We start from the raw sequence: 14,883 nt of genomic DNA, 5'->3' as shown, positions 1-14,883 counted from the left end.
AGCATTTCGAACTCAGGACCTCTCGTTAATTTTAAATACAAAAACCATCACTTCTAATTAAACTTCTAATTATTGAGCCAAATTTTGTAAATTTATACTGTTATGAGAAGAAATTTGTAAAAATTGGAATTCAAATAAGTACACATGGTGTTTTGAACCCAAAACCTCCTCATTAAATTCAAACAACAAAATCATAGGTTCTAGTTAAATTTCTTTGTCATTAAACCAAATTTTGTAAATTTATACACTTATGAAAATGTATATAAATATGCCACACTAATTGACACACCTCGATCCAAAAATTGGGGTGTGCTGGCCGTCATGTGAGGGTGACGTAGCCAAGTGCGCAATGCAGAAGTAGAAGAGTGAAAATACGGGGAAAATAAAGTCGACAAGATAATTTACAATAAAAGATTAGTGAGTACTAGTGACAAACATGGAAGGAGAAAGGCAAAGTAGAAGTTCAAGTATCCTAGGTGCAGTCCAGAAAAAAAAAAAAAACACTACACAAGCGTTAACTAGAAAGTCCTACATGGAGGGTGCTCTGTCAGAACTGCCTCGATGCCTCTTTCGTCACCCACGTCCTCGCTACCTAAAACCTGGAGGGGCGTAAACAGAAAACGTGAGTGGGTAAAAACAAAGCTTTTCAAAATCATTTCATTCTCAAAAGTTATAACCCCTTTTTGTAAAACCTGTATACTTTCCAGAAAATACCATACGTACTCGTATGTCAAATCATGCTAAAACGATAAAGCTCAAATATGCCATGTCAGAATATGCCGCGTCAGAATATCCAAACAAATAGTGTAAACATCAAGCAGGTGAGATAAAACAAATCATAATATGCTAATAATATCAGTACGTCAGCCGGAGTAACCTAAAGTGACTTGTACGGTTGAAACTATAGCTCCTCAACCACTATCTTGCACACGAGTTGGAACCACCTATAGTGGTCTCTACGACAGGTTGGTGTATATAAATACGCTCAGTGCTACGATCACGTGAAGGCTGTGCGATGTATCACAAGTCACCTACGAGTCGGAACTACCTAAAGTGATCTGTACGACAGGCTGACACCTGCCTTGGATCCAAGGTGAGCGTACGGTGCGGGAGGTGAACAATCACGTGAAGGCTAGGCCCTACTTTGGCAGAGCACAATCACCGAGGTGCAGGAATATAAGCTATAACTCAATCTCATCAACACCACGTCTATCACTAACAACCATACTCACCTGACTTACCTGAGTGTCCGCGGCACCAAAGCATAACCAACACAATCATAATAATAATAACGATGATATTCGACATGACATTTCAATTATAAAACCATTAAAACGTAATTTCTGGAAAGATACCAATCAATATATATATATATATATACTGAAAACAAAAGCCCACTCACTGATATGTAGAAGGATCGTAAGCCCTGAGCCTCGCGTGGCTGCGCTCGTCCTCCTGGTAGTCCTCACCTATATGCGAAACAACTATAAAAATGTCAAATTAATGCACATAACCAACCTTAGGTAATAACTTCTCATACATTGCTCAAATGGGGTGTTTGAATATACCAACGTGCTCTACTCAACCTCACGAACATCCCCATATTTTAAAAATAATTTTCTGACCTCTCACACGCCGCCACATGTTGGCCACGTGCGGGCACGTGCCTGGCAGGCGTGTCCACTCGTTGCCGGCGTGTGGAACCCTAACAGAGTTAGGGAATATTCCGTGGAAACCCTAACAGACGTTAACGGCCGTTACTTGACGTCGTTAGAATATTTCGTTAACTCTGACGAAATATTCTCCTTCTTCTCTGGTGAACCTCACTGGTCGCCGCCGTCTGCAACTCAAATTTTCGCCTATTTTTGGAAAAACCTCAAACCTTAATATCTTCTTCATTTCTTAACCAAATTCCATGAAATTTGTACCAAAATGAAGCTTACAACGAGTAGAACAAAACATTACCACTTTGGGGACCTAAAACCAATGGAATCTCCCCGGAGAAACCTCAATAATTCAGCCAAAGCTTCGTGGAGACGTCCTAAAACTTCCTAGAACCTTAAAAACTTCTTAAAACCCCACAATCACGTGTGCATGAACAGTGCACCAAATCGGGGCTCCATGGTTCTTGGGTTTTCGAAGGTCTTAAGTCCAACCAACACTACTAATCGACTCCTGAGCTCGAAAGGAGTCCAAAAACACCAACAACAAACATGATTCGTGCCAGAAATGGTTGGATGGAAGTTGTCCGTACACTTGCAAAGGAAATGGAAGAAACTGGAAGAAATTCCGAGAGAGAAGGGAGATAGAAAGGTCCACGGGTGTGTGTGTGTGGGTGTGTGGTCCAGATGGCAGTCCACCAACCAAAAACAAAACAAACCAAACACCCTACAACACTAATTAATGTCCAGGGAAAAAATCGTCATTTTACACCTACGATACAAATGATTCGGGATAGGCTGTCACACCAATAATTTTGGTGCCCCTAATTTTTTTGGGCCTCAAATGGTCGCCCTGCCCGCACTGGGCCTGGGCTGGCCCTGTGTCTAATCTTGTTCTTCTTACATTTTGATACAACAAGTAAGAGACTGGATTCAAGTCCATTTTAGTTTATCACAACCTATCTCAACCAACCAACCAAATACATCCATAGTAATTATATAGGCCTCACAATGCACACAGTACTTACTAAATGCAGTGAATTACTGAGTTTAATTAACTTGGAGCATGCAGTGATTTTGTGGATGCTCAAAGATAGAAGATAAGGATAAACACTATGAATTTGCAATGATCAATCGATCCTTGTATGACTAAATCAAGTGTTACAGTGGACCACACCATGGCATGATTAATAATCCCTGCTGCAGGCACCTTTGTTCTAAGATTGGACCACCGGAGAGGAACTTCATTAGGTCGACACATTACCATTAAAATTGGAAAGGCATTCATTGGCTTTGGGGCAGATATCATGATGGAAAACCTGAACTTGGACAATTTTTCGGACAATTTTTGACTTCCATTAGGTTCCTAGCGAGAGGATTTTCATGGATACTCTAGAGTATGGAATATAATGAGCGTTTTAACAGTTAGATCTTTGTTAAAAAACAAAAAAATTAAACTATTCGAATTATTCAATATTCCGGAGTATCTAGAATTTTTACGTAGGTAGACTAACAAAAGTTGTATAAAAGCCTTGAAGTATTCTATGTATTCATAATGCAATGAGTATGAAGAATGAAAGTAAATTGCATCCATAAAAGAGGAATGAAATTAAACATGAATGCACGGAGGACAGTGTAGAGCAAAAGATAGGAATGAAATTAAACATGAATGCATCGAGGACAATGTAGAGCAAAAGAGGATGCATCGAGTCAGGAGCGGATCCACAAGGGGTCAAGGTGGGTCAGTTGATCTTGTGGACGTTGAAAAGTTGGCTAGGTGAGCCTCGGGTTGATGACCACATGGTCACTTGGGCAGTGGGCATTTCATGCGTACCATGTGTTTGATGAAATGCTACAATCAACTCGGCAGCGGTTGCCCATCCAGAAGCCGGCAAACCCCTTGACCGGAGCCTAATTTGCCCACCCAGTTGACCTGAAACATGCCTGTGAAGAAGCATTCACTAGGCAAAGCAACAACTACAGGAGGTGGAACCGTGGAGGATGAAGAGACAATTAGTCCAAATGACGTCGTTTTGGTTGCCATCCTCTTCATAAAAAACGGAGCATTTGATTTGTGTAGGGGTGGGCACTTTAGTTATTATAACTTTTAAAGTGTGTCTCTATTTATAGTCATTAGATTAAATTTCAATAGTCCGGATTGGTGGATTCCTAGGATTAGGATGCATGGATCCGGAGACGATTCATGTCCTACTTTCTAGAATGTTGTTGTTTTCAGTATTTGAGGACCCCCTTCATTCTTTATCATGTAAAGATGATGATTATTATCTTAGGAATGATAATGTTAGGAAAATATCTTTGGATGAATAATTGAAAGGGTACCATTGTATGCGCCACTTTAATTTTATTTCAATGCTCTAAATAATTAGGCAAATTTGAATTCGTTAAGACTTCTAACCATGAAGAAAATGTCAGTGCTTCACCAAATGATCACCTTATAATTTAATGGTCATATAGTTTTCGATTTGCGTTATTTTTGTTGAAAACAATATTTAAGGGAAGAACAAAAAGTAGAGGGTTTTTACATTTATGTATTGCAGGGTGGGCTGTGAGATGGTGTCCCTGAAGTAAGCTTCTTCCGGTTGTAAACCCCACTTTATTTTTATGATTTGAACCATCTATCTTAAGGCCTACTAACTCGTTGTCAAACCATGGCAAAGTCCCTAGTTTATATTCAGCAAGCCCTAACCCGCTGCCAAACCACAATAACGTTTCTAGTTTCTATTATGCACTAACCCGTTGTCAAACCAGGACAACATTCCTAGTTTCTATTTAGCAAGCACTAACCCAATGTCAACCACGACAACGTTCCACGATTGAATAGTCATTTTTCTAGTCATGGATCCACCGTTTCACATTTGCAACTTTAGAGGGCGGTTCGTGACCTTCCAAATTTTCAGTTATATTCATCACTAATCTACCGTCGAATTAGGACAACATTCCTAATTTATATTCAACAAGCACTAATCCGTTTTTAAACCAAGGTCCTAATTTTTAGTCAGCAACCCCTTTAACCCGATGTCAAATATTTTAGGAAGTTTTAACAAAACACTCTCGTTACTGTTCACTTTTAACGAAAACCATATTTTTACCGTTTTCTGGTATTATTCACTACACCTTTATTTGTCATTTTTCATTAAAATTAAAATGTTTTTAGACTTTTCGTTAGTTTTCCTAATATTTTAACCTTGAGTGTTGAGAATTTTTCGGGGCATTAAATTTATTTTATTATTTACATCTACATTCTCCTTATTTTTTCGTATGTTTGCTTTTTTTTTTTTTTTTTTTTTTTTTGTATAAAAAATAATTGGGTTATTTGAAATATATCAAATAAATTAACGGTCTAGGTATCAATAAGCATATTAATAATGTAACGTCAATTTTTGTTCAATAAAATAAAATAAATAAATAATGAAACATCAATTATTTGATATATTTGGAGGATTAAACGATCTCTGTTTCGATTTTTTTTTTTTTTTTTGTGTAATAATGATCTTCACTGAATATTAAGATATTGAACGGTTCTGATTATGAATTTTTTTTCCGTCAAAGATGCATTATTTACAAACGTAAGAATAAGCTAATCCTTCCCAGGGGAATGAAAGTATTATTCTATCAATTTTGAATCACTTTTAATGTCAGTTGAAATAAGAATAATTTGGACTTGAAATATCAGCATATTAGAATGTGACGTTTTTATGTTAATTTTCTCTCAGCATTCTCTCTCAACTATTTTTGCAGCAGATTATTCTCAACCCAAATATATAAAGACGATCATTGATAAGCATATGAGACTAGATCGTTTCACTTAATTATACCACTCAGAAGAACCCAGAGAATATGACACTGGCAGATTGGTGGTCTTGCTAGCTTTGCATTGAAGCTATGCAGCCGAGACGATGATTGTTAACATTAGATGTCGAAGAATGCTATCCTGCATCGGAAATTTGGTAGAATAAATCACAACATCTCTTATATTGAATGATTATACTCTTCATTGCACCAAATCTTTTTGTGATAAAATTACATATATCTAGCTATACAGATGATATGTGAATAATAATTCGCTGCTAGTCTGACTCTAAATCTTGACATGGTGACAATTGTATCATCACACTCTCTTTCTCCTATAACCAAAATCTCAGAACAACAAGTTGAGTTGATCAATGGTCAAGTTCTATAAGATAAAAGCATATACAGCAAACAATGGTGTTGGGGCCTTGAAATTGACTAGTGGTTCCACTGATTTTGTCAGCCTCCATCACACATGCAATATGTCTTCTTCTTTTCAGAAACACAAGGGCCCTTCAAGCCATGAGAAAGCTTTTTCTTTACAGCTCCCACTTTTGAAGTGGTGTCTTTTCAGTAACTACTCCCTCTCCAATGTCTCTTTCTCCATGAGTGTGAGTAAACATGCTTTCTCCACTATTAATCTACAGGATTATCTAAATAATATGCGATTAGAAAAATAGGATTTGCTTCACACTTCATTGTCAAAAGCTTATTAATTTCTCCCTCACTGTTGGAGATTGCTATTACTAGTAAGATCCACTAGATTTTCAATTTATTAGTGTGCAGTGTCCACGTATAAAAGAAATAAAATAATGGCTCAGAGCCAAACTACTTTATAATTTTATCTTCTGTGTTTAGCCTATGATTGAACGACCATCACCTCTTATGATAAATTTGCTAGATCGCAGCTATTGCATGCTTAGTATAACTTAATTGGATACTTAATTGAGTTAGTTCTATCTTGTTTCAATAGGAGGGATTACAAAACTGGTATAGTGTGTGAATGTATGCGACGATTGCCAAATGACCCTTGTGGAAGTCGATGTTAATACCTATCAAATGTCAAGTATTTATTATACAACAATTGCACAGTTTATTTCGAATAGAAATTTCACAAGGATACAATATATATATATATATATATATATATCTTACAATATAAACAATTAATAAAACTGAATTAATAAACCACAAAACACTGACTTGGTTAGGAAGATAGAGGCTTGCAGTAGCAATCTCCTAAGACAGAAATACGCCCCTACACCAGTAGTTCAAATGGACGTCTATCTTGCAGGATACAACTATCTAATCCAAGTTCTTGCACACGAACTTGGATTCTTGGCGAATTGATTGAGCGTTTCTCTGTGAAATATGGAGGAAGGAAAATGAAATTGATGATCTAGTTTCCGATTTTATTGCCATATATATAATGGCATAATTTGACCAAATACAACCGTTCATGCTTATCAGTTTTAAAAAAAAAAAAAATCCGAATGTAACTGAACGTAACTGTTCAATCAGTTTTATCCTTTCGAAAAAAACTGAATCCAAAAAATCAAAAACGTAACTTGTGTTTTTCGTTTATCCGACCCCAAGAGCCCCCAAGGCCTTCTTTGACATTTAATATATACATCCAAACCCTTCATGTCTAAGGCCCAAGGTCCATGGTTTTAGCCCAATTCATTTCAAACTATAAGTGAGTGAACTCACTTATAAAGAAGAAGTTATAAGGCTGTTTGGACGATCTGGGACTTGGAGTCCCACATAAAACTCAAGTTCCAACAGTTGAGTCACGGGCAACGGAACGTTGAGCAAAGTAGGTTTGGAGACAATCTCAAAAATTCATAGAAGTGTCGCAACCGACAGTTAAAGAAAGAATGAGTTCTGAGAAGAGAATGGTAGTAAAAGGATGAGAGAAGGACCAACGAATGTCCAAAGATCATGACCGACAAGAAGGGCTTTCAGTTGATGAAACCAAAAAAGGTAATTAATTTCGGGTAGTTGGAGAAAGTAAGCAGTATTAGGGCCAGAATGAGAGAACTAAAAGGAGACACTACCATTAGGAAGCTAGGGTTTGAAGAAGGATCAACTTCAATAAGGAGAAGTGGATGCACATGTAGGGTTTCGAGAGACACTAGAGGAGAACTTCAACGGTTTGGATTATTAAAAAAAGTTACGATTGAGCTCTATAAAATGGGAGTCCAAATATGTGTCAAAATATGTTGCCGCCCAATTCTAATTAATATATATTACATCAAAGTTATATTAAGTAGGAATTTACAACTGGTACACATAAGAAGAGGCTTCTAAAATCATCCATAAACCCGTTGGGTTCTCTAATAGAGTCATTGGCACTGGTGGCCAAGTGGTTGATGTTACTAAATTTAGGTTTATGTTTTGTTATGCCCCCGAAACTCAATTTTTGCATCACTTTGAAGATATGCCGTGTATTCCATCAAATAGATGTTAATTTTGCTGATGTGGCATGATGGGACCCAATAAATTGCTTATGTGGCAACCACATCAGTTGATTTGATGAAAGGTGGTGGGACCCACCCTGAGATGCACCTGAGCCGATCTTCGAGCTCAGGGGAATTGCAATTTACCCAAGCTTTTAATTATTTGAAATAATTGTTTGATCTCTAATTAATTAATTAATTAATTTCTTGAGTAAATTGTAGTTCTGATCTCTCAATTATAACTTAATTGTAGTTATGACACCTCAACTAATAATTCATTAGGTTTGGTAGCGTTGGTTCTTCCGTGATAACACTGTTAAGTTTTCCGTCAATATGTTGACGTGGTGATCACATGGGACCCATGATTAATATAATAGTTTATGAAAATTTTAAAAACTTGAAAAGAAAAGAGCTTTCTTCTATCTGCTTCACCGGCAACAATGCCAACAACACAAAACTTTGTACCTAATTCTCTCTTCAAAACCCAATAAGAACTTTAACTGCAAAACTCATCGCCAGCATCATACCCACCCACTTCATTTGATGCGTAATTGGTTACGGAATGCGGCTGGAATGTCGGGGGTGAGGCTATGATGGTGAGGGATCGGTTGTGCATGCGGTTGGGAGAGATAAAAGAGTGAGTTTCGAACGGGGGAGGAGGGAGGTAAGGTGTGAGGTATGGCGGGACAACACCTCTCTCTCTCCTGGAACATTTCTCCTTTTTAAAATTGAATAATATTATTTAATTATTTAATCATGCCACGTAAACACATTGACAGAAAATCTAAAGGAATTAACACAGAGGGACCAATGCTACACATTCTGTCAAATTCAATAACCAAATCCAAATAGATTTTTAGTTGAATGATCATAACTACAATTTAGTCATAGTTCAGGACTATAGCTACATTTTACTCTAATTTCTTTATTTGTCGTAGCTTACATCCAAAGAAATGACGATAATTACAACTAATTCAATTGTGTTGTTATTTGTATGTGATTGAAGCCCAACGCCTTTCTTCATCATACTTGCTCCTCTCCTTTAGTCATGATTTTATGAAAAGTATTCTCGCTAATCTTGTACAACCACTCTCCTCCACAACCTCCAGACAGCCCAACCCAATTCCCAACTAGAATTTCATCCCCAAACGATAAAATGGTGACTGAAAGTGAAAGAACGTTCAGTCGAGGGGAGAGACGGTGGTGTCAAGGACGTGGAAAAGGAACCACGTGGCAACTTTTAGTTGGGCGTTCTAACAGCTTTGTTAATCCAACAATTCCAACTAGGATGAAATTACTGTATTGCCCTTACTCTTCGGCAAACTTAACACACCTATTTGGCATAAGTGAAGCAAAAATCGAGTTTCAAGTAAGGGTGCAACTTGGGCCGGTTAGATAGTCAACCAACTTTAACCCAATTATTGTTATTCGGGTTTGGGTTGAGTTTAGTCAAGTTTGGATTTTGATAGGTTTGGACTTGTTCAGGTTGAGTTTGAACCATATAACACCATATTAGTTAAAATTTCATTTACACATCACCATCCACAGAAAAGTTAAAGCAAACAACTTGAAGACTATTTCTAATGTTTCAACCATGCAAACTTGAAAATAAATTACAAGACTTATATCAAAGCTTAAACCAAAAGAAATGTAAAAGTAACACCACCATTCATTATCTATATGAAAACCGCCAATGAACTTCAAGTATAGTCACTCCAAAACTTACACATAACTCATATAATATGAAGTGCAATGCGTAATATGTACATGAGCAAATTCGGCCTCAAAATCATATTGGGTGTGAGTTGACATGGACAAGCAAAGCATCAACACAACCTAACCCAATAATGATCGGGTTGATTGGATTTGGGCGGATTTTTTCTTCATTCTAACCTCCTTGACTGGATTTGAAATTGGGTAGGGCATGAGAGGGTTCTGGTTGACCCAACCCAAGTTGCCTCCTAAGTTTCAAGGTATAAATTGGCGATACTTTTTTTTTTTTTTGAACAAAGGATAGTATCTCCACTAAAGGGGTGAGGGAGTGGGTTAAGTCTTACAATGAGCCTGCCATAATAATGTGGTTCAACTTCGTCTTTGGCAAGAATCGAAGCTAAGACCACTTACCTACAAGTAAAGAGGAACACTACTAGACTGTAATACTAAGTGGTAAGTGGCGATACTTTTGTTTCAAGGAGAAAATGGAATTAAGTTCAAGTTTCATGGGGTATAGCAATAAACAAGCCTTAAATTTGTTGGAAGTTAAATGAACTTATATTTGTTGATTATTCTTTTATTGTTTCATTACCAACAAAGGAATACTGCTAACTTTTTCATTTGGACCTACTCGTGCAACTTTTATTCTCTTTTATCTTTATGTATTGTTGCACGGTGATCCGAACTATTTAAATACTTGGTCACCCTTTAAAGATCATATATGAAACAAATTAAATAGAATCAGAATTGTTTTAGTAATCGAATAATTATCCAATAAATAAGCAAATTATGTCTTTAAATTAAACACTGAAATTACAACAATATTAATCATATGATTTTAATAATATTTGAATTGGTTCATTTCATACAAAATTACTCTTTAAAAGGTTTAGAGATAGACAAGTCAAATCATCAATTGAATAGATCGTCAAAATAAATGAAAAATTAAAGAAGATCCAAATAAAAAGATTGCTAGCATACTGCTTATTAATTTGCATTTGGTTTATTGTATTTTTGTTCATTAAAATGTTACAACATATTTTCAAGCCCAATGAATACAACATGGACCAACACATACCCCCAAAACAAAACACACAGAGATCCAACGGGCACAGTCGGCTTTGTTCCAGCCATTCTTTTTAATTGTTTGTGGTAAATGATAATTTGGGGAGCAACCTAATTGGAATATTTTGGTAGAACATTTGAACCTAATCTCTACTTTTCTTACATGACAAATAAATTCCTCCTATTAGCCTTTAAACATGAGCCTCTATTTTGACAAAGTTATATATTCCTATTCTCCCATGAATGCGAGGAAGTTTGTTTCTTTAACCAAACAACCTCCCCCACCAAGTAATCCTTTGAATTTGTCTTCCTAATAATTCCTCAAGGCATCCCTTTATTAAAGTTTGAGAACCAATAGGACGACGAAAAATCGAAGGGAGGAACATATAATCACGCCGAAAAATTCTAATTAAGTTAAAAGTTAAGAATATTCCGCAAACATTATTAGGGTTAGCCCAAATGATGAAGGTTGGTGAGAAACGCGTTAGGATTAAGTTAGGTCAAAAGTTCGATTCTCTTCCATTATAACGGAAGAACAGTATGAGTGTGGCTCGAAACTAGGTAATAATGCATAAATTTACATTATTGACAGAGAATATATATAATCTTCCATGGTTTCAATTACTGTCTCACACTTTACTGGAACAATAGATTATTGTCGTGTATCAACTATATAAAAATATATATGTTCCCCAAGAGAAGATGAGTGTATTCGCTCAGTGAGATGATATCTTGAAAGTGAATGATTTGTTAAACCATGCCTTCCAGCTACTCACCGTTCCCTTTGCAGCTGTTATCTCCGACTTTCTTTCAGCAATATTATTCTGCACTTGCTTCTGCTTCTTGGACAGCACAAAGTTCCTTCCCCCACGAGATCCTATAGTTTCCCACGGACTTAAAGCTACAAAGTAAATCTACTTAGCTCCAATTTATAACAAAAAAATACAAAGCTACTTACGTGATAGGAACCATTTCATTATTTCTCTAAATGCATGAAACCGCTGTTTATGACGTGCATAACCCTAATTAAACTGCAGTTTCATGCATTTACCTCCAACGACAAACCACTTTCAAATTGATTACAATGAAATAAAATAACTAGAAATGGGAATGCTAATTAGCTATGCTGCTGCAGCACCAAGAAATTGAAATGGACATATCAACATAAATCAGAGGAATTAGAACTCATCATCATGAAGACAAACGTCCAAATTAAAACTTGAAAATGAAAAACTTGTTGGCAGTTTGATTTGATATGTGTTTCTGAGAGCATACCGTCAGATCCTGCATTAGCACAGTGTAGAAGGAAATCCTTGACATCTGAACCAAGAACAGGTAGCCGGCCTTCGCGGGCGTAGGATTTAAGAGCAGTGTCGATGACTCGAGCTACGAGATCATCCTCGTTCACCACAAACCTTATGGGTCCTGCGCTTCCAAGAACATTAACTGTGATCAAAAACCTGTTCGTCTTCACAGTATGAGCAGCATCAGTACTGGTCTTCTTATGCTTGTGTAAATTAATTCTCTCCAAAACCTTCCTCTTAAGCATTCTTTCTTACTCTTTTTTCGCCTTTTCTTTTTCGCTCTACGAGTATTTTAGACAAATCCAAGTAAACAAACAAACAACACTAAACATGAAACACGAAAAATGAATCTTGAGAGGAAGAAAGAGATTTGGCGTTCAGGGGTCAAGGCCAAGGCAACGGTAGTACCAAGCTTGTTTGCAAGAACCAAAGGAGGAGGAGGAGGACAGCGCGCGAAGGGCACGCGCAGAAGTCCTTTGAGAAAGGAAGGGAAGGAAGTACATGAAGAAACCAGAAGTCTCCACGATTCAAGACTCAAAGATTACAAGAAGAGGAAAGAAATTTAAGGTGTTGTCTAGAAAGAAGAACATCTTCATGAAAAGCTAGCTTCGCACAAAATATTTGCCTACAACTTTCCGGTTATGACCTTAAACCAGTGTACAAAAGAGGAAGCAGATCCGCTACTCGGATTTATACGGATGCGACACGCGGTGTTGATTAGTAACATTAATTGACTGGGTTATCTATCTATATATATAAAGCCAAGTGCCAATAAATAGTGTTTTTTAGTGTCACAAGCTTCACTAAAAATTATTGGATAAAAATTCCCTTCAAATAAAAAACTTGTAAAGCAATCCAAAATAAAGCATCAAATGTGGCAAGGGTATTTTCATCATTTAAATAGTTTTTTAATAATTAATTATTTTTTTACAATTTTTTTTTTAAATAATTAGTACCTCACAATAGGCTAACAATAACGTGATTCAATGTAATGCCGGTTATAAAAAAGGTTTTTCTCATGCGGATAATAATGTGATTAAATTAGTTATCAAATGATTGATTTTTTTTTTTTCAACAAACTATATCATCTACACTAAGGGGGAGGGAGTGAGCTTAGCCTCACAATGGGTTAGCAATTGTCACATCCCGCCCCGGGGCTGATCACTTCCCGGGCCCGCTCCACCACCGTAGCACGATATTGTCCGCTTTGGGCTTACCATTCCCTCACGGTTTTGTTTTTGGGAACTCACGAGCAACTTCCCAGTGGGTCACCCATCATGGGATTGCTCTCGCGCGCTACTCGCTTAACTTCCGAGTTCCCATGGAACCCGAAGCCAGTGAGCTTCCAAAAGGCCTTGTGCTAGGTAGAGATGAGAATATACATTTAAGGATCACTCCCCTTGGCGATGTGGGATGTCACAATCCACCCCCCTTAAGGGCCCGACGTCCTCGTCGGCACACCACAGCCAGGGTTAGGCTCTGATACCAAATTGTCACATCCCGGCCCGGGGTTGATCACTTCCCGGGCCCGCTCCACCACCGTAGCACGATATTATCCGCTTTGGGCTTACCATTCCCTCACGGTTTTGTTTTTGGGAACTCACGAGCAACTTCCCAGTGGGTCACCCATCATGGGATTGCTCTCGCGCGCTACTCGCTTAACTTCCGAGTTCCCATGGAACCCGAAGCCAGTGAGCTCCCAAAAGGCCTTGTGCTAGGTAGAGATGGGAATATACATTTAAGGATCACTCCCCTGGGCGATGTGGGATGTCACAGCAATAATGTGATTCAATTAGTTGTTTATTAAATATTATTTTCTCTATTCTTAATATGAATTCAGGACAAGGATTCTCTCCCCTTTTCTTTCCATCCCTTTTTATCCCCTCCTCTCACATTCTCTATTTTGTGTTTCTCTTTCTATAAAAAATTAATATAAGATGTTAATGCGGCTTAACCGTGACCATTCAAATAGGAGGGAAGGGAAAAAAAGAGAGGAGAGAATCCTACTCCATGAATTCAATAGAGATTGATTTTATTATGTGGATTGATCTGCTTTAATTGATTTATGAGGTGTTTCTTCTAGCATGAATCTAAGATTATTCATTTAATTCAAATATTTGACTTTTTTTTGTTGTCAATTTACGCATATAAATACATTTAAAACGTGTAAGTCGCGTGCAGCACTCTGCGATTCAAAAAATGCCTTCTGCAAGCGCGTGCATGAAGGCTAGTAGACATAATATTGTGACAAACAAAGAGAAAACCATATCAACACCAACTTTAAATAATTTTATGATGTTATAGCAATCGATAATAAAACTCAGTCACTGAGCCAATGTGACATTTTTTTGTACCTCATAGATTATAGGCTTGTTTGGAAGTGTGTGTAAAATGATTGAAAGCGCTTTTGATGAAAATATTTTTGAAACTAATTCTTAATAAAAAGCCAATTCAATCTTGGAAAAACACTTTAAGTGCTTCTTGCAAGAAGCAAATATCTTGTGCTTTAAAACTCAAAATTAATTTCACTAAAAACGCTTTCATTTCTTTTTTAAAAACACTTCTAAATGAGTTCTATAATAAAGACAGACACCTGGAAAATATGGCATTGCATGGATTTAGGAATTGCGCAGCAACAATAAAACTATTCAGTCATATTTGATATTATAAGCCCAAACTGGACGTACTTACGTCTAAGCCCAAGCCCAAACCTGGACGTACTTGCGTCTAAGCCCAATTCATTTTTAATCCCCAATATTTTCGCCCAATCTAACTTTGTACATTCATAGCAATAACACTTGACCAAACAAAAAAAAAAAAAAAAAAATCATAGCTATAACACCTTGGTTTGGTGATATTATTTTGCATTTA

The 14,883-nt window shown here is 37.0% G+C and overlaps 1 protein-coding gene across 1 annotated transcript; it reads right to left on the bottom strand.

Annotated features, from left to right (window-relative positions):
• Positions 1 to 11,266: 11,266 nt before the first annotated feature.
• Positions 11,267 to 12,727, bottom strand: LOC103927272 (uncharacterized protein At4g22758). Its single transcript, XM_009336174.3, has 2 exons — positions 11,984 to 12,727; positions 11,267 to 11,609 (listed from the first exon to the last, which is right to left on the bottom strand). Exons 1-2 carry the CDS (start codon positions 12,255 to 12,257, stop codon positions 11,425 to 11,427), a joined length of 459 nt encoding a protein of 152 aa, XP_009334449.2. The 5' UTR covers positions 12,258 to 12,727; the 3' UTR covers positions 11,267 to 11,424.
• Positions 12,728 to 14,883: the final 2,156 nt, after the last annotated feature.

This window comes from the organism of the source record quoted next, unplaced genomic scaffold (assembly GCF_019419815.1).
Source record: "Pyrus x bretschneideri cultivar Hongxiangsu unplaced genomic scaffold, Pyrus_bretschneideri_v1 Contig71, whole genome shotgun sequence".
Taxonomy (NCBI): Eukaryota; Viridiplantae; Streptophyta; class Magnoliopsida; order Rosales; family Rosaceae; genus Pyrus; species Pyrus x bretschneideri.
This window is presented reverse-complemented; position numbering and strand designations above follow the sequence as displayed.

Excerpts from the sequence above, each read along its gene's own strand:
- LOC103927272 (XM_009336174.3), bottom strand. The coding sequence starts at position 12,257 with ATGCTTAAGAGGAAGGTTTTGGAGAGAATTAATTTACACAAGCATAAG. Across the intron at positions 11,610-11,983 it reads TGCTAATGCAGGATCTGACG|CTTTAAGTCCGTGGGAAACT; the intron begins GTATGCTCTCAG and ends TTTACTTTGTAG.